Below are 21,559 nucleotides of genomic sequence, written 5' to 3'. Positions count from 1 at the left end.
CCATCCTTCTACACGATATTGCTGTGTTACAACTGCAAGATAACTGGCATATCTTTTTAATGTAGACAATTTTGTCCATGAGATCCCTTTTCATGCCGTTGGAAAAAGTCCTGAATGTACGCTATTTCCTGTTAATACCTGCTTCCTGCTCATCAATATTGCCTCGTTACTGATACTATTACCACGTTACGTCCTATCATCTTCCATCCTTTACAAGACGCCGTTACAGCTTCTAGATTACTGGTAAATCCATTTAATGTAAACAATTTTGGATCACGATATCCTTTGTTAAACCGTTGGAAAAACTCCTAAGTACGTTGTTACCTGTCAATTTTTGGTTCCTGCTCGTTATGTTTCTGGCTCATAGCATTTCTTATGCTGTTTAGTTCTACTATGTTTCATTTATATTTCAAATTAGTTGAAATAAATATAGTTGCATGTCTTTTGACTGGTTTACTTTAATGGGATAAATTTTCGCGGGGATTAATTTTCGCGGATTTCGCGGATTTGGGTGTCATCCGCGAAAATAAGTCCCATTGGAAATTTGAAAAAGGCCCATCCGCGAAATATTTCTAAACAAAACTCAAAAAATGTCAAATAAATACTATTTGAGTGGTTACTTGCATCAAAGGGGCGCAAATAATGTGTATTTCAACAACCAATATGCTTGATTTGACAGTAAAAGTCATAAAATCGAGAAAATAATGCCCCCCCCAATAGTGCCATCCGCGAAAATTAATCCCCGCGAAATCTTAAAATTTCGCGGATGAGCTCAACCGCGAAATTTAATCCCCGCGAAAATTTATCCCATTAAAGTAGTATCTGTAATTGATTCTACCTGGACACTTTTCCTAATGAATGTTTTAAGATTTGTATTTTATTCTTTGTAAAAAGTAATTCACATTTTTAGAAAAAACATATGTTTCATGTATGTTAGCTTATTCATTGATATCTCAAAAAAAATGCTGTTGAGAAGAATCATTCTAACTATTCCAAATCATTTCCAAACTTTTGCTATAAAGCATTAAAAAGCCTTAATTAGCATTGATTAGTTTTTACAAGCATTTGTACTAGCGGGTGGCAGTTAGTGAAAGCTATGGCTAGTTTATTATTGAGGGAGTATAAAAGCCGAAGGCAAACTAAAACGCAGTGAGGCTTATTTTTAAGCGTTTAGCCTTGGAATGGACCATTCCATAATTCAATTAGATCAAATTTCAGTTTCAGGGGTAAATGGGGTAGGCTGTACACTTGGTTTGGAATTTTTTTGGATTTTTTTTGGATTTTTTTTCCTTAGTGGGGATAAAAATTCCTATTCAAATATCCCAATGGGGATAGAAATTCTATTGTTCCCAAGGATAAAAAATTCCAGTGGGGATGGTTTTGGAGTACATACAATTTTTAAACATTGAATTTCGAATGGGGATGAAATTAAAGTCATCACTTGCCCAGTGGGGCAGAAATTCTTTTCCCACGCGGGGACGAAATATTTGCCAATTTTTCCAGTGGGGGGTCCTTAAAAAGCTCCATAATTAAACAAGTCGGTGAAGTCTTACTTCATTGCTTTAAATCTTGATTTATTATATGATTTTTTAATTTAATTTCTCCATTGTGTGTTTTACAATATATACAGTGTGATTAAAATAGAATATCAAAAAATCGTCCTAAGTAGTTACAAGAAGATGAGGTATTTATAAGTTAAAAAATATGATAGTGTCTATTGTTATAATATTTCCATTTCTAGTCACACGTAATAGAAATGGAATCCCATGGAATCTGACTTTCGGATTTTTTATATCGATCAAAGGCTTTTTAGTTCCAAGTATCTTGAGTAAGGGGAAAATGGATCAAAATTTATCCCTCAAAATTCCTCAATATCAATTAGACCATTCAATAAGCTATAAAATTGTCTTGGGAGAACTATATTTTCCGGGACAATAGGCCATTTCACAGTTGCAAAGCGTAATGGGTAATTACTCTTAGGTGCCAAATAAATGGGGGGGGGGTTCGAATAAACAGGGGGGTTGGAAAATTTTCGAAATTTTAATAAACGGGGGGACCTAATTGCCGGGGGGGTTGGAAATTGGACTTCTGAAAACCCAAAAATAAGGTAAATATTGGCTAAAGTCAGGCTTTTTGGAGAAAAAATAAGAGGACTATTGTTTAACAACTGAAAATATTCTTAAAAATTAACGCGTTTATTTGGCACCTAAGAGAAGGACCACTGCGTGCTAATGATGACTTACTATTGGTCCAAAAGTTTTGAAATAATTAGAAGATTTTTGCGTCTAGCCAACCGGAAGTCGTTACTAGAGCACAACCAGTCTTTATTGCCCATGATTCATTTCGAGTGTGAAATGGCCTATGGTATAAGTAGTTTGGTTCTAAGTAGGTTTTGTAGCCTCGATGACTTAAAACAGTCACAAATGATTTGTACTAGTTAAAAATAAAATAATTAAGATTATAATAAAGTTTCTATATCTGTCGATACCGTCAAATTAGTACTAGCTCGAACCATGCTTTGTTGTTTATGTTGATTCTGTTGTGAATAAAATTTAGTCCTCGTGCAGAATGATACAGTTTTGTCACTTTCTGACAATGTTACAATTCCATCTGAAGTATGTGTGTTATTCTCACCATCCAAGAATTGTATACTGTTTGTATTATTTGGTTTTTGTGTGTTGTATAAAGTCACTTGTGTATTTCTCTGGATCTCCAATAATTTTCTATTGAATTCCTTTCGACGCTTTTGAAAAACAGCAAAAACGGCTACAAAAACGAAACCGAAGAGGACTGAGCACGAGAGTGCTGCAATCATAATAATTTCAATGTTTGTTAATTGGCTGATTGTTATTGTTGATTGTTTGTGAGTTTTAATGTTTTTTTGGAGTTGCCCTTTAGTTGACGTTGCTGGGAAGGTATGTATAACACGTCTCTCGTTACGAGGTCGATCTAAGAATTTCGATAATTTCAACCCATGCTCTTTCTGTAAGACGTGTATAATTTTAGTCTTTGTTTGATTTGAGTATACAGATACTAAATCCAGGATTAAGTTTTGTTCCGGTGCACGAAGACCCTTGAAATATCGGTCAAGATATCTCGGGAAAGTTTGTCTCATGAACAACTCTTCTTGAAAATGATTAGCGTCAGTTGGGAATTTCCCCTGGTGTGCTCCGTCATCTATCCGTGTTTTAAAATCGATTTGGAATCCCATTTTTTGCGATAGTTGTTCACTCGTAAAGTCATAAAGTGCAGCCAGTGCAACATTAGCATTTATTGGACCTGTGTTTCCTAACGCGAGAAACAGTTTAGTATCAAAGATAAAATGTTCTTCTGTCGAATTACTTTCTTTACTTGTAACGAATATCAATGTTCGAAGAGTTCGAACCCAATGTCTTTTAATGAGGGATAACCCGATTTTGATACCGTTTTTCCGAACATAATTTTCAACAATATTTGGAATGAGTTTTCGTATTTTAATTTCAACATCAATATCTGTAAGATTTGTTTGACGCTTAACATGGAACTGGATAACTTTACTAAATGCATTTTGTTTTCGAATCAATCGTTGGCACTGGTTAGCAACGGGTAGCGTACGGTACACCGATAGTGTCTTTTCAACGTCTTTAATACCTTTGAAAATTTCCTCATCATGGTGCAACCGTGTGTACTTTAATAACTGTTTACGCGAAGACTTCAATTCCACAGTGTTTTCTTGGTTAGCTCGTATTGTTTCACTTATATGTTCTTTTCTTCGTTTAGCAAAATATCGCAGTGTAGTAGTCGTTAGAATTTGGCATTGAAACGGTAACGGTAATTGGTTATATAGACTAGTCATCAACTCTATTGAATCTGTATTCTCATTAGATATATCATTGATTTCGCCATTCACTTTCTTGCAATTGAATTTTCGGTTTTTCAGGCGACCTGAGTACCATATTTTATTTAAAATCGGATCATTCTTGTTCGTAATATATCGACCAAGTTTCAAACAGAATTTTTGTTTCGGTAACGTTTTAGCAACTTTGAATAAAGAGTTTGTGAATTCTTTTTCAATGTCTTCTAAGCTGATGCTACCATCTTTGTATGAGGTTGTATGTGGCGTTGAATAACATCTGCTTGAACGACATAACATTGCTGAAGAGAGATAATAAAGAAAATGTTATAATTTGATGAAAACTCATTGAAAAATGAAATAGACAAACAAACGAATTTTGTGAAAAACTTTCCAATAAACTTTGGTGATTTTTGAGAAGAGTCTCAGTAGAGTCTTTGGACATTACATCACGGACCCAACAGCTGATTGGTTGTAAGTGACGTAAAATAAGTCAATATGACACTTGCAACCAATCAGCTATTGGGTCCGTGGAAGACATTGCAATGGTGCATAGCATGAATAGTAGAGTGTTTATGAGAGCTTCTTCGTTGATGGTGACTTTTAATATTATCAATTAATGGAAACATCAAATAGTAGAACGTGGAATTAGAGAGCGTCAACTTTAGTAAAGAACTGGTATACTTTTGTTAATTGTTAGTAAAAAGGTATGCCTAAATTAAGTTACCAAATAGAATATTGACTAGACCTCGTCGCAAACACTGTATATTATGGTATTATGGTATAATTGATGCTCTCTTAATTAAGGGTAATTTGAATTAGTTTTCATTAACGACGGGAGTACAGAGAGTAGTGGGAAGATTTCTCCTAAATGTCTTTTTATGCTTCAAAATGGAATGAGAGAATGGAACTTGAAATCTTAACCATAAAAATGAGCTTAGTAAATAATAGACCATCGGATAATAAAATAGAATATTGATATTTTAGTTGGTACACATTTTTTTTTATAAGCAACCAAGTTGCTAAGGCTGGAGCCCTGAAACTAGCCAATGTTTTTCACTATCTCGCAAAGTAAAATCTTTAGTCTAAGCATGGAAAACGATAACACTTAGCCTAATAAGCATAAATATGGTATAATATCAGGGGTGGTCAAAGTAAAATTTTCAGAAAATGAACTAGAATGCTAAGTAACCCCACTCCTGACCCGAAAATTGGAGCTGCTTATAAAAAATGAGTAATTATAACGCATTGTTTTCAGGAACCTTACACTCTAAGGAAGTTTAACCTTTCCTAGACCAGGTAACGACGATGCCCAAATAAGGAAAAAATCAATTACATACATGAAGATTCGGTAAGTTTGTTGTAATAATTTCCTATTCGAACGAAAGATATTCTCTTTTTAGGCTGACGACAATCTTAATTATTTCGCATCCACGAGTTTCCGAGTACTTTGGTTTTTTATAAAGGAGGTGAACCAATATTTTTTTTTGTATATTTCTACTCAGAGTAAGCATGGCGATATTACGTTTTTACCATTTGATGGTGAATTATATTTAAATGATATTGGTATATGATCATGTCCGGAGAGTTGTATAAACTTTGTTGAAAGCCTCAATTCAATTGAATTTACAAGTTTTTTAGTACGTTGGGTCAATAACCTAGAGGCAGTCCATAGTAGAGTATAATTGTTTTGGTCTTTTTTTTGACATAGTTCAACTTTTCTTGAGACCATTTACAAATTTTCAGTAACCTTTAAACCCTTCAGAAATTGGTTTTTGAACCACAGTATGGTTTTGTAGATCAAACACAGATAATTTTCAGCCTTCCCACTGCCTCCCACTCTACACTAGAATTGATTGCTTAATCCTGAACTAAAAATAGTGGGCACTAATGATGTATAAGGAGATAGAGAGGACCATCTCTGTAAAGTAAAGTAAGGAAGAAAAAAAAGGAACCCAATTTAAGTATCAAACAATAGAGAGATCAATTAAAACTTATTCCAATTAAATTATGAATCTATAATTAAGGTACTGTAATGCACCATTAATGTTTTTGTTTCCATGGCAATCATAATCAAGGCATCAATAAATGGTAGATAAAGTTAAATGCAAAGAGGAAAAAAATAAATTCTTTAATTTTATATAATTTCTTTGAATACTAGTTTTTCTTTTATTTCGAATGGTTACGTAACCAAGGTGTCCGGAATAAATATCGGATAAAAAGGCGGTCCATTTGTTGTTTAATTACCATACCCTAGGTGCTCTGGTGAATTCTACCTTTGTGGTAAAAAACTTTTTAAAGAAAAACATTTTAGCAAGGGATTCACAATCAACTTTAATGATATTATTATTTTCTTCCCAGAAAGAAAAATCCCTGGAAAGTCAATACTTTGACCAAGGCCTTTCCACATTCAAAGACCAAAGCCCATCATATTTTAGTACGCAATGCGAGATTAAGAGAATACTTTCCGCCAGCTGGCACATAGCGTTACGTTTATCTAACGGGTCCGCAACGTCCATTTAACATCAGATTAACGTTGAAATAACGTTGTGTGCCATATAGAATTCAAAGATTTCTGTATAAAGAACACCATCAAAATTGGTTTGGCTTTTTCATTCTTTTCGCAATAGCAATTTACGGGTGATTATTGATTGCTAAGTGCTCGACTCTACTTAAAACTAACGACGTGACCACATAAAAACTTTTGATATTGTTTACAGGGTCTTTTATGCAAATGATTATTGTTTTGCGACTCAAAAAATGCAATTTCGGTCTTATCATTTTGCCAATAAATGGTGATTTACTTAAGCTTTCTTATTGTTTTTCTTGAGATTATTATGCTTTAAGCGTTCCGTTATGTCTATAAATGTAGATCCAATTACGTCTTGAGTACTTCAAAGTCCTTTAAATGATTTCATATCTTTTGATTCCTTTTTTTCTCATGTTTCAGCTAAATCCACATCAAAAACGTCTTGACCAAGTAGGCTGGGAATTAAAGTTTAGCATGACATTGGCAAATTTAGTAAGTTTATTGTTTGAAATTCTGAGACAGGGATGATCACAGGTGGTATAGGTTTGCGAGATGACATATATGTCCGAGCAAGAAGTTAAAACATCTACCCTTTGAGAGTAACAAATGGACATTTTTGGGACCCTTAGAAAGACTTTTCCCCAAATTATATAAAAATTACCCAACAATCCGAATAGCTGTTGATCTTTTATAGTCAGATGTAATATGACCTTGTAATATTCAAAATTAAGCGTAAATTCAACAAATATTTTAGTCCGCTCAAGGTATTCGAATTACATGATAAAAGAGTTTGTCTAGACATAAGACGGGTTTGACACTTTATCAATTCCATCTTAATTAGCTGCTATAAATGCAGCAAAATAGACAAACGACATGCATGTTTTTATATAAGAAGAAACTATATAAGAACATGAGGCTTCAATGACCAAAATGTTAAGAACAAGTTTAGAACATTTTAAAGCTTTGCAAGCTCTATAACACCGAATCTCACACGAAAATGGACAAAAATACTAAAAAATGGGCTCTTCCAGAAAAAATCCGTTCATAGGGGGTGGAGGATATATTATTTTTTTCATGAATTACCCCTGGACATTTTGATTTTTAACCCCCTGGACACGGGTTATACCCCTGGACAAACATCAAATCAACCCCGTGGACACAAAAAATTACCCCTGGACATTGCAATTTACCCCCTGGACATTGCAATTTTTTAGTATTTTTTCAATACCCCTGGACAATTCATCCTCCACCCCCCCATGAACGGATTTTTTCTGGAAGAGCCCAATGGCAGAAATAAGAACATGTTGAGAACATTTTTAGGCTTAAAACTCAAAAAGTTAAAAACATCCGAAGGCTTCAGAAATTTTACTTGTCTTATAAAAAAAACGACATATATAACGGGATGTTTAATACAAACAAACAAATCTAATGTCTCGTCTCCGACATGGTATCGTCTTACTTTACAAAAGAGATGATGATAATCCTTCATAATCCTTTTCTCGTATACAAATACAGTATAATGTTGGATATTTGCGTAATTCTCCTAAAACCTCTTTATCTGCTAATGAGGGAAAGGCTAAAACGTGACCTGATAGCATATAGTGTTTTGTGATATCCATACTAAAACGACTACTCGGTCAATCTTATAGTTTTTTTTAAGCACCGTTTTGAACCTTTTTGAAGCTGTTGTGTCATCCCCAATGTTCGAAATTTTTAAGTTTTTAACTTTGGGCTTACAAGATGTAACACAAGAGAATTACAATACATTATTTTATTTCTTTCTCATAATTTCAAATGTTCATGTATAATAGAATAACCTTTATCACAATCGCAATTTACTGGAATTGATTCAGGTCGTTCCAATGCTTCCATTTTCTTGTCGTCAGAATGCACTCTTTTTATTAATACAATTAGGCTAAAAAAGATCAAAAATTAAATGGAGCCCTTATCTTGGATTTTAAGCAGATTAAAAAATTGTATATTTAATTTTGTTGTATACAATTGAAATGAATGAGAATAAGAACAATTTAAGGCTCAATAAAGTGCTGAAAAATATTGACAACGAAAGCCTAAATAAGATTCTTAAAATCAAAAAGGATGTTCTTTATTGTATTTTTATCACAATGCAAAATAATATGCCAAAGTACATAAAAAATGCTTTGATTTCGTTTTGGTGTGTTGTAATGACACGCTCCCAATCAAAGAAAAGTTTGCGTTTATTTTTTACGGAAATGTTTAAAATGTTAATTCAGTGTAATGAGTGATCAATAATATTATGAAAGTAGGAGGAGCATGAAAGCAAAATAAAGAAGCTCGTGAAAGTTTGTTAATGATCAATCAAGGAAGGATAGATATCTGTGATTTTCAAGAAATGAATGTGTTTGTTGCCGTGTCACCATAGCTAGTTTCAAATATATATTTACTACATTTTGAATGAAGCTTATCGAGAAAGAAATTGGTTGCTTTTTATAATGGTTTTCTAATCTTAGCTGAGCCCTCTTTTCAAAATCTTATCATAATCACGAGACACGCAAGAACGTTAGATGGCTTGATGATTTCGATCGCGTGATGCATTCATCAGTTTTTCAAGGAATTGATTTACAAGCAATAACAAATAGGATTGTCGCTCAGTGTGTGGCGCACAGTTTACAGCTTAAGCTACTAAGCGGTTGTTGGAATGCATATAATTTTAGTGTTATACAAGTGATTAAAGGGGCCAAAAAGGATTTTCCAATAAAGCCGTCAAAACCGAGATATCACAGCAAACTATTGTACCAACTCTCTGTTATATTAGGTTCTCTATCGAGACAGTTTTTTAACTTTTTGATGAAATCTATTTGTTTTGGAACTGAACTTTTTGAATAAAAGACGTACGCATTGCACCAGGGCCCACCAGGGGTTCTTTAGTACTTAGTCTTTTTGTATAATTAATTCGTTACGGATTTGTTTGAAGAGAATCCAAAATTAATGGCGAGGATTATTTTTTTTATCCGCAAATGGTAATCAACACTCAGAAACTCTGATCCTCAGGCCACTATATTAAACTAAGTATTATTCAAGATATTTATGGCATCGCATACTGTATTCTTTTGCACGGACACACACTAAAGAAACAAATTTTGCTAGACATTGCGTGATAAATTAAAGTAACGTACATAAAATTGAAACCTACCAATTGTCAGCAGAATGTGTAGATCGAATACACTTGTCAATCCATTTGTAATCATTTTCTTTTTCGTTTCTCCAGTTCTTGTTTAATCCGAAGAATTTTTAAATGAATCTTCTAGTCTCCCGAGTTTTTACTTTTTTACTTTCTTCATTTATTTTATTGTCAATCTATAAAATAAAATAAATTGCTAGAATTATAGAATTTATCGAGGACGAGGAATGAAAATAAAGTCCAAGGACAAAAATTCTAAAATGTTAATTAAAACGGATTTTGATAAGCAATTTTGAGATCTTCCAATTACAAAATGGACATTTCATTTTTTCCTGCCGACTCAAAGTAAAAAAGTCGTAAATTTTGTCAAATGTAAACTTGTGACATTTTGTAACACGACAGATTTTTCAGCTATTACCTGCCACTAACCTAACCCATAGCTTTCTTGTTCTGATTAAGAAAGAAACAACAGTACTGTATACAAACAACACAATTTTTAATTAATTTCAACTGAAAAATGATCGATTGGTTTATCTTCAATTTCAATCAACTGTCAATCTTAATCACAATTTGACCTCGAAGTTCATCAAATCATTTTACAAAATTGAAATTAACTTTGACTTAGTACAAACATGAAAATATCTTGTATTCATACTTATTCAAATAAAGAAATAAGATCTTGTCATGTTTTAACAAAGGATAAGTTTATTCAATCTTTTGTGAATGATTTTGTAAAGAATGAGTGAGGATTGGAGAGATGAAAAATAAACATGAGAATAAAAACATAAAAGATTCGGTAACTTTTTGAATTTCATTGTCGGTGGAAAATTAAAATCCGATCCAACGATACTTTGATAATATCAAAAATCGAATCTCCAGGAGGTCAAAGATAACTTGGTGAATGAATAAAGTCTGTATTTGCTAACCAGATTTTGATAGATTTTCTTCCTGCTCTTTTTTCTTTTGTTAGCAAATATAAAAAAGCTTTCAGGAGACCTAACTTTTCTTGAGGTTCTTTTGTTTCAAAGCCAATATGATTCATTGTTTTCAAGTTCAAAATTACCAGGCATATATGTACACTTTAGGCTTTTATACTTAGAATAATAATCCATGTACACGTTTTTTTTATATAAGAACATCCAAAAATTTTGAAGGCTTAACTTTTTGAGTTTTGAGCTTAAAAATCTTTTTAACTTGTTCTTAGCATTTTGGCCATCGAAGCCTTTATCTTCTTATATAGTTCGTTCTTATATAAAAAACGTGTATGTTAAATCGAATTTCCAGTCCCGTGATGTAATACATATATAATACTATAATGTATAATGTATAATGTATAACGATGTGTCATGCCTATATCTATCCATTATGATGAAAAACATTTGAAATCAGAGCACCAGAGAAAATAAACTTCAACATAATCGAACGCGTCCAAAATGAAAAGCAAGCAAACAAGATTGAAAAAATTATAAATAAAGCCCAGTGCGGTAATTAAGGTGTATTAAACGCAATTTTCCTTACAATCTAACTACTATAACATTGTAATTATCTTGCTTGATCTGTCTTTCTCTCTTTTCTATTTACATTTAAATGGAAAAGCCCAGTGTGTGTTGTGATGTTTATAAGTGAACCGTGTGTCCTTTCAAACTACAAATGACCAACAACCACCACTAATGAAGCAAATAATTCATAAAAGCTCGTTAAAACACTTTGTTGTACTTAATGAGAAAAAAACTAAAATGACGCTTACTATTTATGCAAAAAAACATGCCGCTCTATCAATCAACACTCAATAATTCTCTCTTTTGTTATGTAAATCGTATAACAATAGATTTCTTTAATGATTTCAAAGGAAATTTAAGTATGTCACTTAATATTTTTTGAGTGATTCTTCCATGCGCTGATGCTTTATGCTTCTTTGTTTCTACGTAAGAAATACCATCTGATTGGCAGTACTTTTCATGCATTAGCCCTCCTACTACGTTTTCAAATTCTAATGCGTGATCTTCGTTTTGGCATTTTTGACAATTTCCTGACACCCTCTTCTCAAAGATTTTTTCAGCTCCAGTTCAGTTAGGAGTTTTTTTATCTAATTATTTTCAACAGGACAAAAAGTTGGATTATAGTTTTTCATTAGGGGCGCGATTTAGACCAATCTTCCAGTGGGAGGGGCCAGCACCGGGTCCGGCGTTGGTCGAAAAGGAAATATGTAATTTCCCGTGTTTGTCCTTTTTGACCATCGTCTTGAATTTTCCACCGAATCAGTGTGCCGAATCAGGAAAAATTGGAATTAAAAGTTGGTTACACGGTGAATTTTCTAACTATCTTGTATGAATGTTATTTATCCTTCTATAGAAGAGGCATTAGTTACTTATCTTACTCAAAGTCAAATTTGCCGATCATGAAAACATAATTCCTTCTTGATTCGGAACTCTAGCCGTTTTGGAAAGTTATTCATATTTTGCAATACTTGCCATTACGCTATAGTGTTGCTGACTGCTAGGTGTAATAAACTACATCAAATACAAATTAATATTTTAGTATGGATCAATTTTCCAAATAAAATAATCCTTAATAATTTCAATAAAATTATAGAAGTGTCACTGATAAAGCGATCAGTTAATTTCCAGGAAAAACTTTATAGATGTACAACTATTATACATTAACTATTATGTTCTTAATATTTTTCAACTGATGATCGTCTCCCACGGCGTGAAACTGTTAGTTTTGAAATAAAACTCATTAACTTCATTCGACAATAGTATAGATGTACAACACAGGTCCCTAGCTATTAAACTCACGACAATAGTATAGATGTACAACACAGGTCCCTAGCTATTAAACACCATAGTACAACACAGGTCCCTAGCTATTAAACTCAAGAAAGAAATTTCTAGTTTCATTTTTGTTGGCATATGTTATTTCTTATAAAGGTACTTTCTGGTGAATTAGAATTAAAAAACAAAATTATATCCCATGCTATCCGTGCTGTCCTGGGCTGTCCACGTAAAATATAGACTCTATCCATATCTATAACGTTAATAAAACAGCATTGTATACATACCAGATAATTAGCGAGCCCCTGTCAATCTCCCCGGTGTTTGGTGTCGAGAATTTTTCTTCTTCTTCATCCTATGTCTAGAAGCTTGAATGTTCAGGATGTAAAGTTAATTATGGGGTGTTTTGTGTGTCCAATATTCACTTTGTATCCTCCATCATCTTAAGTCTAAATGGTCATTAATCAAAATCAGAAGTAAGCCTTTCAGTGATGAATGATGATGATGATAACCCTCTTTAAAATTTTCATTCAACAATTATTTTGAAATTACAAATTACTAAAGTCTGTTCACGATAAGTGTGCACTCTTTTTTCTTTTACCTATAACTTTTGAAGGAATTCTTCAATCTTTATAAATTTGGTATTGTTGGAGAGATATTTTTGAGTGGAACAATTTGAAATAAAAAAGTCTTTGAAAAAATTCTAAAAACGAAGGTGAAAATGAAGAAGGAAAAAATGAAGATCTTGTAGAGAAGTGCTATAACTTTCATTTTCACTGGAGAGATTCTTTGATCTTAGGAGATCATCACTGTGAAGAAATTTCACTAAAATATTTATTCAATATAAAGTTATGATACAAAGTTAATAAGTGAGTGACCCCAAAAAACAGCAGAAAACAGCAGAAAACAGCGTTTTTAGACGTCAATCAGCTTATAACTTTTCTTGATATCTTTTGACTGAATGATTATTTTTGAGAAATTTTTTCACAGTGATGATGTTCGATAACCAAGGATTCATTTCAGTGAAAATGATAGTTATAGCACCTTTCTACAAGATCTTCATTTTTTTCTTCTTCATTTTCATCTTCATTTTTAGAATCTGTTTAAAGATTTTTTTATTTCAAATTGATCCACTCAATAATATCTTTCCAATGATACCAAATTTATAATGATTGAAGAATTCCTTCAAAAGTTATAGGTAAATGAAAAAAGAGTGCACACTTATCGTGAATAGACTTTAATCGTGCATTGGTATAAATATATTTTTCAGATTTTCATATGTAAATTCAGGAATCAAAATAAATCCGACAGATTCGTCACATATAAGCCTTACAATTTTAGCCAGGTAGCTCAGTCTGTAAAGTATTCATTTCCCGGTCACGCTCCACTTCATCATTCGATATCCCAGGTTAGCGCAAGTAGAAAAGGGAATAACCGCCCTCACTCCCGGCTCCACCGACATCCACCAGATGAGTATATTTATAAGAAATAAAGAAATTAAAATAGGTTTCTTTTGTCGATTTTTTGCAGAAGAAGAAGAAGAAGAAGAACAGGCAATCTTCTCTTCTTTTCTCGTTTGTTCTTCTCGTTTCTTCTTGTTCTTCTCGTATTCTAAAAGAACATCCAAAATTTTTAAAACCTTCCAATGTTCTTAGCTTTTTAAGTTATAAGCCTAAAAATGTTCTTAAAGTGTTCTTATTTTCATTATTTCTTGTTTATTTGTGATCATTTTCAAAGAAATCGGGTGTTTCCACAATAGGGTGAGACCACAAAGCTTTAAAATGTTCTTAACTTTGTTCTTAATATTTTACCCATCGAAGCCTTATGTTCTTATATAGATTACTCTTATATAATGAACCGTACACTCTTCTGGGTGTGGCATCAAAAGAAACTGGCTTCGTAATGAAATGATCTGATTTTGTTTATTTATCTTGTGATATTGTTTTCGGATAATTATGGCAAACACATCACTCAACTGGCAAAACGCTGTTTCTATTCCAAAAATATTTTAAATTTTCCATTTTATTGACATCACGAAAACACCTAATCCAAAAGCATCAAAATATTCGTCTTTCTATCTATAGTACATAATGCCAAAACCGTTCAAATGCGTCATTTAAACAATTATAACTTAATTCTCTCCAGCTTTGAGAGTATCTGATACTGTGTTAAGTCTTTGACTGCTTACTTAATGACGTCATCTCTTAATATTTGTTAGCACGAAAACAAGATATTCAAAGCAAGCTTTAAGACTCATATGAATCGCTTTATACACAACCTACTCTATTGTTGGTAATTTCGCGATATTGAGGCCTTGTTGAAATAATGGGCGTTGGCTGCTTGGACGTTTTAATGAGGACTCATTGAGTTTAACTACTCAGTGTTAAATATTCCAGTTTTTAATTTTGCTTATTTTGTGTGTGTACTGCGGTAGATCATTAACCAATTTGAAAACACTATTTATTTTTGTGCTGGTTAGTCAATTCCTGTGGCTAGTTTAATATGGAAATTGCGATTCATCATCTTTATATTAGCTTTGTGGTGGAAAACATTTCCTATAGTTTTATTTTGGACACTGTTACTAATCTGTGCATGTTGAAGTCGTGTCTCAAAACACATTTTATTTGATCAGCTGGAAACTGGAAGGTTTTTATAAAAAATAAAAAATTAAACTGATTTTGCTAAATGTTACACCCCCTTCTCACAGATCCGATGAAATTTTTCAGCCAGTGGGGGTAAAAATGACGGACCGAAACTCGAAGGGGATTGATATTCTCATGTTTTTCTTTATGGCTGGGGATTTCGAGCCAGAAAATTCATTGTAGATGGAAGAAATAGCACAATATTTTGGAGTAAGAATTTGTTTATCAAATTATTTTCAGCGGGGACAAAAATTAGAGTATAACTTTTTACTCAAGTCGATTTTTTGGCCAATTTTTCCAGTAGGAAGGGGTTCTAATGGGTCTGTTAGAAGGGTGTGATGTTGATATATATTGACTCTTTTTTTTGGAACAATATCTTGTACAATGAAGCTCAAGGATGCAAACATAAGATGACGTCACAAGATGTCTTTGGAAATGTTTTCTCCAAAATCACGTCAAAAGTCACGTACTCAACTTAAACTATTACGAAATTTTCACGAAATACCAAAACGAAAATCACATTTTAAGTGATATTCAAAGCAACCCACCAAACTCCTACATACAATATACACCACTTAGTGAAATCTATCATTTTTATTCAAATACGTAATTTAACAGCATTTTACAAACTAGAGTTTCCTTTCTGGTTTCATATCCCACTTCCCCTTGGCAGAGTTACTGTTGGTTATAACTACTATACATTACGGTGATATGTAATAGTTATCGGACAGTTGCAATATGAGAAATATTTGAAGAGTTCCGAGATTTTCCCGTAAAATATACGGAAAATCCGGAGCCAGTGAAATAGTTCCATATTGCACAAGCAAATGTCTCATAACTGGTTTATCGGTGACCCGAAGAATGCACTTTTCGTGTTAGAAAAAAGCGCAGGACACTTTTGTAGCAAAGTGACGTCGCCGACATGAGCAAAAAATCTTTGACGTTTTTGTAAGGTCATTGGTCGGTTGAAAAATGAAGCAATTCCATTGGTCGAAATTGACGTAACGGATGAAAAAATTGGACCTCCTTCAACTTTTTTTTTTGTTCGCGCGAAATTTTTTTATGACGTAATCTTTTCTTCAGGCTAAACAGGTTAAGGAAAAAACTGTTGCCCATTTCGCGCAAAAGTGAAGACCGGCCTTTAGATTACTTCTACCGCTACAATGCAACCACGTCTTTTCGTCAATTTATATTTTGTACATGTAAAATACAAGATATATTGTACTCTTTTTAACCAATCAGATAGCAGATATTTTTTGGATCGCCGATAATAACTTTTCTTTTTTTTCTATTTTACCCATAGATATCTCATATAAAACACTAGATAGAGCTTCTCGTCTTCGAGCAAAATAATACGCCGTCTTTGTAGACCCGATTTCGGTACCGGTAATTTATTCAATCAGATCAAACAACGACATGGCTTGAAACGGGAATGCAAGAATGGTCTCTATTGATCAAATTACCGGTACCAAACGGTGGTCTACTTATAAAGATTATTCCCTTTATTTGGCTTCATCAAAAGACCACATATATTTTATATAAAACACTAGATAGAGCTACTCTGTATTTCCCAACCAACGGCAGGTGAAGGAAAATAATCAGCCATCTTTGCTGAAAGTAGTAGGTCACAATAGAAACCTCTGCATTCACTGCTGAAACTTTTTTGACACTGCAATGACTTAATTAAAAAATAAAAAATAACATAATTTCAAGGATCGCAAGCTAAATTGTGACGTCACTTCATTCAAGATGGCGAATTATTTTTGCTTCAAATAAGGTTGGAAAAGCTCGATCTTGTGTTTTGTATAAGATATCTGTGCAAAAGACAGAGTAGCTCTATCTAGGGTTGTTTTCACTTACATGTGATGATGATATGATGACTGGCTGCTCTTTGCAGAGGACACCCGGTTCCGTATTGAGTGGTCTAGGAGTCGTCTCATTAGAACCGTCTACGCGATGGTTTATACTGCGACCAGCTTGCGAGACACTGACACCCAGTTTTTGGATCGAGTGCGTCAAGTCCAGCGTGAACCACTAGGGAACAAGGCCAGCGCACTCTCACCTCATCCACGATGGATTGTGGAATCGATACCTAGCACAGTCACCGACAGGCTTCTTGAGTATCTGTCTACCCAACTCCCCTCACATGGCATGGGTTGGCCCGGGTGAAGGTACATTCACTTGCCAAGTGAATCACAGCACCGAGCGGGAATCGATCTGGAATCACTTACATGTACCACTCAAATTACCTACATTTCCAAAGTAACTAAAACAATTCAACATCTTTTAACCGTGACCTACACCTTCCAACACTAAAATTGATCTAAAAAAGTTAATGTGTTATTGCAAAAAATGAAGTTTTAAGAAGGTCGTATATGTTGCAATCTTAAGATAAAGATCATCAGATTTGTTATAATTCGGTTTAACTCACGAAAATATCGAAATCAAAAGATGTTTTCACATACAAGTCATGTTTTTTTATAAGAAAATTAGGCTCAAATTTGGTCACAAACCTAAAAAATAAAAAAAACTGTGGCTCATATTCTTGGGGCACCTTGAAAGCCTTGGTAAGTGAAGGGGTATGGGGTATATGTAGCCCATGTTCTCCTTTTAAGGGCCAACTGCAGTTTCAATTTTCCCCTTTTTTTACCGGCCACCGGCGATATCTTTCAGAGCATGCAACTAATCATGGGCTCATTTCTAAAAAGTGACCAGTAAAATACTGATTTCGCGTACATCTGTCTCAGTGGACAGGTCAATTCTATTTTTTTCGCTAAATTTATATAAAATTTCCATCAAACTTGTAAAAGTATTTCCAATGGGCATATGGGAATCTTTCTATCGATAATGTTTTTGAGCACTTTCTCAAAGGGTCCTACAGGCTCTGCAACACTTTGGGTGTCACTTTAACCCTTTAAGTGCCACGGTCATTTTTTTCTAAGTTAAAAAAAAAATCACTAGTTTAAAGGGGGGGAGTTTGTACTTTTACGGTGTGACGGGATTGACCCTTTTTTAGTACGGTATAACGGGATTTGACGAAAAAAGAGACGGGAAAACGGTATTTTAAAATCAGACGGTGACGGTATTTAGGTACATTTTTGCCCTGTACAAGCCGGTGTGACGGTGTTATTATTTTTCCAATTTTCGGGATTCCGGGATTCAGCAAAGATTTTGACGGGAAAACGGTATTTCGAACCCCTACAAACCCCACCTTTAAACTTTAAAGGCTTATATCTCGAGATCTAGAAGGAGCTAGAAGCTTGTTCATAGCTTGTTGGATAGCTTAGAGTCCTCTTTCTTTTAGGCGCATTCGACGCCTACGAGTTAGACCAAAAATGACGATTTCTAAAACTGGGCATTACCTCCTACATAGCCCATGTCTGATATATACGACATTGGTACTTGAAGGGTTAAGAACAACTTAATATGATATTTTCACCTTGAAAGTCTCGAGAAGGTAGAAGATAAAACGGTAGAACATTATGTTAGGGTTCTTATAAAAACCACACGAGCAAAGGTGTTATTAGGGGACTTACCCGAATAAAGCACTCTAAATGCGTCTAATCCGATCAGATTGAAACAAAAACATGAAATTGATGAATTACATAGACAATCAAATTTCGACATTAGAAAATTGATTAAGTTTAGATATTTAGATATTTTCATATAATTTCATGAAAGCCAATCTTTTTAAGTTCCACTTTGGGTAAATTTACTACTACGCGGTGATATAACCACGTCAGCTTGAAAAGGTAGATGCAACAATCCTAGACTGGGTATCCATGCGTTAAACTTTGTTCATTTTCTAGTTTTTTGCTTGTTTAACAGGCAGTTTGGTACAGGTAGTTCGCCTTCAGGGAGAATTATCCCTGCAGTTCAGTCTAATTGGCTTGCTTTGGGTTTTTCACTAAGTAACCAGAGCTTTCGCACGCATTTTGATAACTTTTTGATATGTACGCATAATTTATTGAGCATAATTTTGTGCTTGGATTCCAAGGCTACAAGACTCTTTGAAATCAATTTCTGAATCAGAAGAAAAAATGAATCGTAGAAGTATGCATTTTTAAGAGGAATTTTTCGAAATAGCGGAAATTTTAAGATAGATATCCTGTTACCAAAACCGAAATCCGAAATCCGAAATCTTTGTGATCGAGTTTTAACTCCTTGAGCCCCTGGCCGCACAACAGGAAAACTGCCACCTAAGGAACCCCGCCCCGAGGTAACGCCAATTCATCACCTTTGACAATTTACCAAAAACAGTTTCCCGTCAAATTTGACCAAATTTAGAATTATGAATTTGGACTTGAACAATCATTTCCACCACTACTCCCTAAGCATCCAAGCATCTCTAAAACTTAACTTCGTCTGCTGGCTTAAATTTGTGGATTTCATATAACTACTATTGCAGATAGATCCATCCCATCTTGCAAAAGAATTATCCTTTTAAGGCAATTAACCGCAGATGGATTTATATTGAGCAGAGTACACGTTGATAATAAATTTAAACTTGATTATAAAGACGTATATAATCTTAATGATATAAACATTTGTCTTAAGTCAATTAATTAAAAATGCCTAAATATAACCTTTATAAAAGAAAAAGAGGCGTCACTTAAGCTGGTTTGAAACAACACCAACCTTATATCACCTATTTTGAGAGAGATCAAAAGTTTCCCATCAAATCTGCGTTGTGTTTGTTTGTTGCTTGTGGCATGGTAATTTTTCTATTTCGAACAACAAATCGAATTACCTTTATACCACACGTAGGTAGCTACAACTTATGTATCCAGGAAAGAATATCTTGTTTGCCGTCCCTATAATTGATTAGTGAACCGTAGCTCTATAAAAAAAAGCACAGCTGGTTTCATTTCTCTGCCACGTGCACAACGTTGATTCCTGCCAGTATGCAGTGGAGTCTTTCATTTTATTTTGTCAATTCGAATGATGATCAAAATAGAGCCGCAATTTACCTAAGACTTTTAGAAAGTCGTTCTATTATTTTCATCGGCTCGGCTTTTCATGATCTAATATGAACTAAACGGAACATTGGAAGAAACAAGGATTCGAACCTGGAACCCCTTTCTGAGTTGTTCTCGAACACCTTGAATCTGACCATTCTGTCATCGCTCGTCCAACCTCCAAAGCTTAGATGTTACCATAACTCGTTCAACTTTGTCGCTAAAGCTCTGTTAACCAGTCTCATTAAAACTCAAAATCTCGCCAACACAAACAAGTCTACGGTCCCATAGATGTACAGGTCCTAGAGATTCGGGCGTAGCCTCAAGCAACGTGTGATTGGATGATCATTATCTTACAGTTGATATCCTACGGTTGATTGATGTGGTGAACGATGCTATTGTTCGTTAGAGAAATAGTACTGCATGCGTAGGGAAATATGATTGGCGGAGTTTGCAGCCATAATTCCGCCACCGAAAATTCCTTTAAAACTCAATGTTTTTTCATAGAATATTGAATAGGTGAAATAGGTGAAATTACATCACTTAAGAATAGCAAGTAATACCGGGTAATTGAGATGTCTGGCAATCACTTTCCTTTTCATAAGGAACGCACCTGTGGTATGCACCCAACAACTATAGCTATTAACAGGTGATCTGACCAAAGAACCAAAATTTTGCAACCAAAAATTCCTTTTGAAATTCAATAATTCTGTCAAAATTCCGGGAATTTCGAATGTTTTTTGCCTATTCCAAAATTCCGCGAGACTTTTTGCTATTCTGTTTTTCTGAACTAAAATTGCCCAACTTTCCGACTCTGACAGAAGACTCATCGAAATTTTTGTCCGATTCAGACACTCTGTTTGATGAAAGGGCCGATTCCGCCCCACCGCCAACCGTGAACTCTATTTTTACTTTGCTAAAATTTCCATGCTATCGAATTTGATACTTTTTAAAGATATTTTCGTTGCTATCCTGTTGTTTTTCCGAAGTACATATATAACCTATGTTTTGCTAAATCACATTTTTAAAGACGTTCTTAGTCGATTTTAATTCGATTTTAATGGGACCATAAATATGAGTAATGATCCTTTTAAGAGACATTTAGCACCGATAATATAATAAGTAATCCAGATAGATTTTCGGGTTTCCTAAAAAAGAATCTATAATATCGTGTTTGTTTGTTTTCGTCTGTGTCACATTCTATTTTCAGAGTTTATGTGCAGATGCCTAAAATTGTTCTTACCATGTTCTTATTTTCACCATTTATGATCATTTTTGTCCCTTTCCCCAAGAAATCCGGTGTTTAGAGCTAACAAAGCCTTAAAATGTTCATAAATTGTTCTCAAAATTTTAGCCGTCGAAGCCTTATAAAGTCTTTTCTTATGAAACGTGTATTAGTGTTTTTCTCCGACGGAGACGGTCAGTTTCTTACTTGTCTAGATCCTGACTGAATGAGGAAGAAGATAAATCAGTACTTTCACCGTGTCCGATTTTGTGGATCAAAACAACTGGTTATTGCAAACTGCTTTGGTCACTCCGCCATCCTTAAAACACCCAACCTTGCTAATGTCTTAAATTGCTTACCAAATTAAATCCCCCTAAATTTTACATAATTGAGCATTCGCCAAATTAAATCTAATTTGTTGCCCAAACAACACCAAAA

At 34.0% G+C, this 21,559-nt stretch overlaps 1 protein-coding gene and 1 long non-coding RNA gene across 3 annotated transcripts in view; one reads left to right on the top strand and one right to left on the bottom strand.

Annotated features, from left to right (window-relative positions):
* Positions 1-1,559: 1,559 nt before the first annotated feature.
* LOC136801716 (uncharacterized) lies at positions 1,560-9,700 on the bottom strand. 2 transcript variants are annotated; one of them, XR_010845910.1, is made up of 3 exons: positions 9,535-9,700; positions 1,934-4,134; positions 1,560-1,867 (listed from the first exon to the last, which is right to left on the bottom strand). XR_010845910.1 is itself a non-coding variant. In XM_067058373.1 (2 exons), exons 1-2 carry the CDS (start codon positions 9,587-9,589, stop codon positions 2,459-2,461), a joined length of 1,731 nt encoding a protein of 576 aa, XP_066914474.1. In that variant the 5' UTR covers positions 9,590-9,694; the 3' UTR covers positions 1,574-2,458. The 2 variants fall into 2 exon arrangements, 1 of the variants encoding a protein (XP_066914474.1); XM_067058373.1 differs by having other exon boundaries at positions 1,574-4,134; positions 9,535-9,694.
* The window catches only part of LOC136801717 (uncharacterized), a 37,266-nt gene continuing 20,803 nt past the window's right edge, over positions 5,097-21,559 (top strand). Inside the window, exons 1-2 of the long non-coding RNA XR_010845911.1 lie at positions 5,097-5,183; positions 6,783-6,854. This is a non-coding gene — a long non-coding RNA (uncharacterized lncRNA). The remainder of the gene's footprint in view (positions 5,184-6,782; positions 6,855-21,559) is intronic.

Source organism: Clytia hemisphaerica, unplaced genomic scaffold, assembly GCF_902728285.1.
Source record: "Clytia hemisphaerica strain Z4C2 unplaced genomic scaffold, Clytia hemisphaerica genome assembly, whole genome shotgun sequence".
NCBI lineage: Eukaryota > Metazoa > Cnidaria > Hydrozoa > Leptothecata > Clytiidae > Clytia > Clytia hemisphaerica.
Note: the sequence above shows the minus strand (reverse complement) of the source record. Positions and strands in the feature narration are given on the sequence as shown.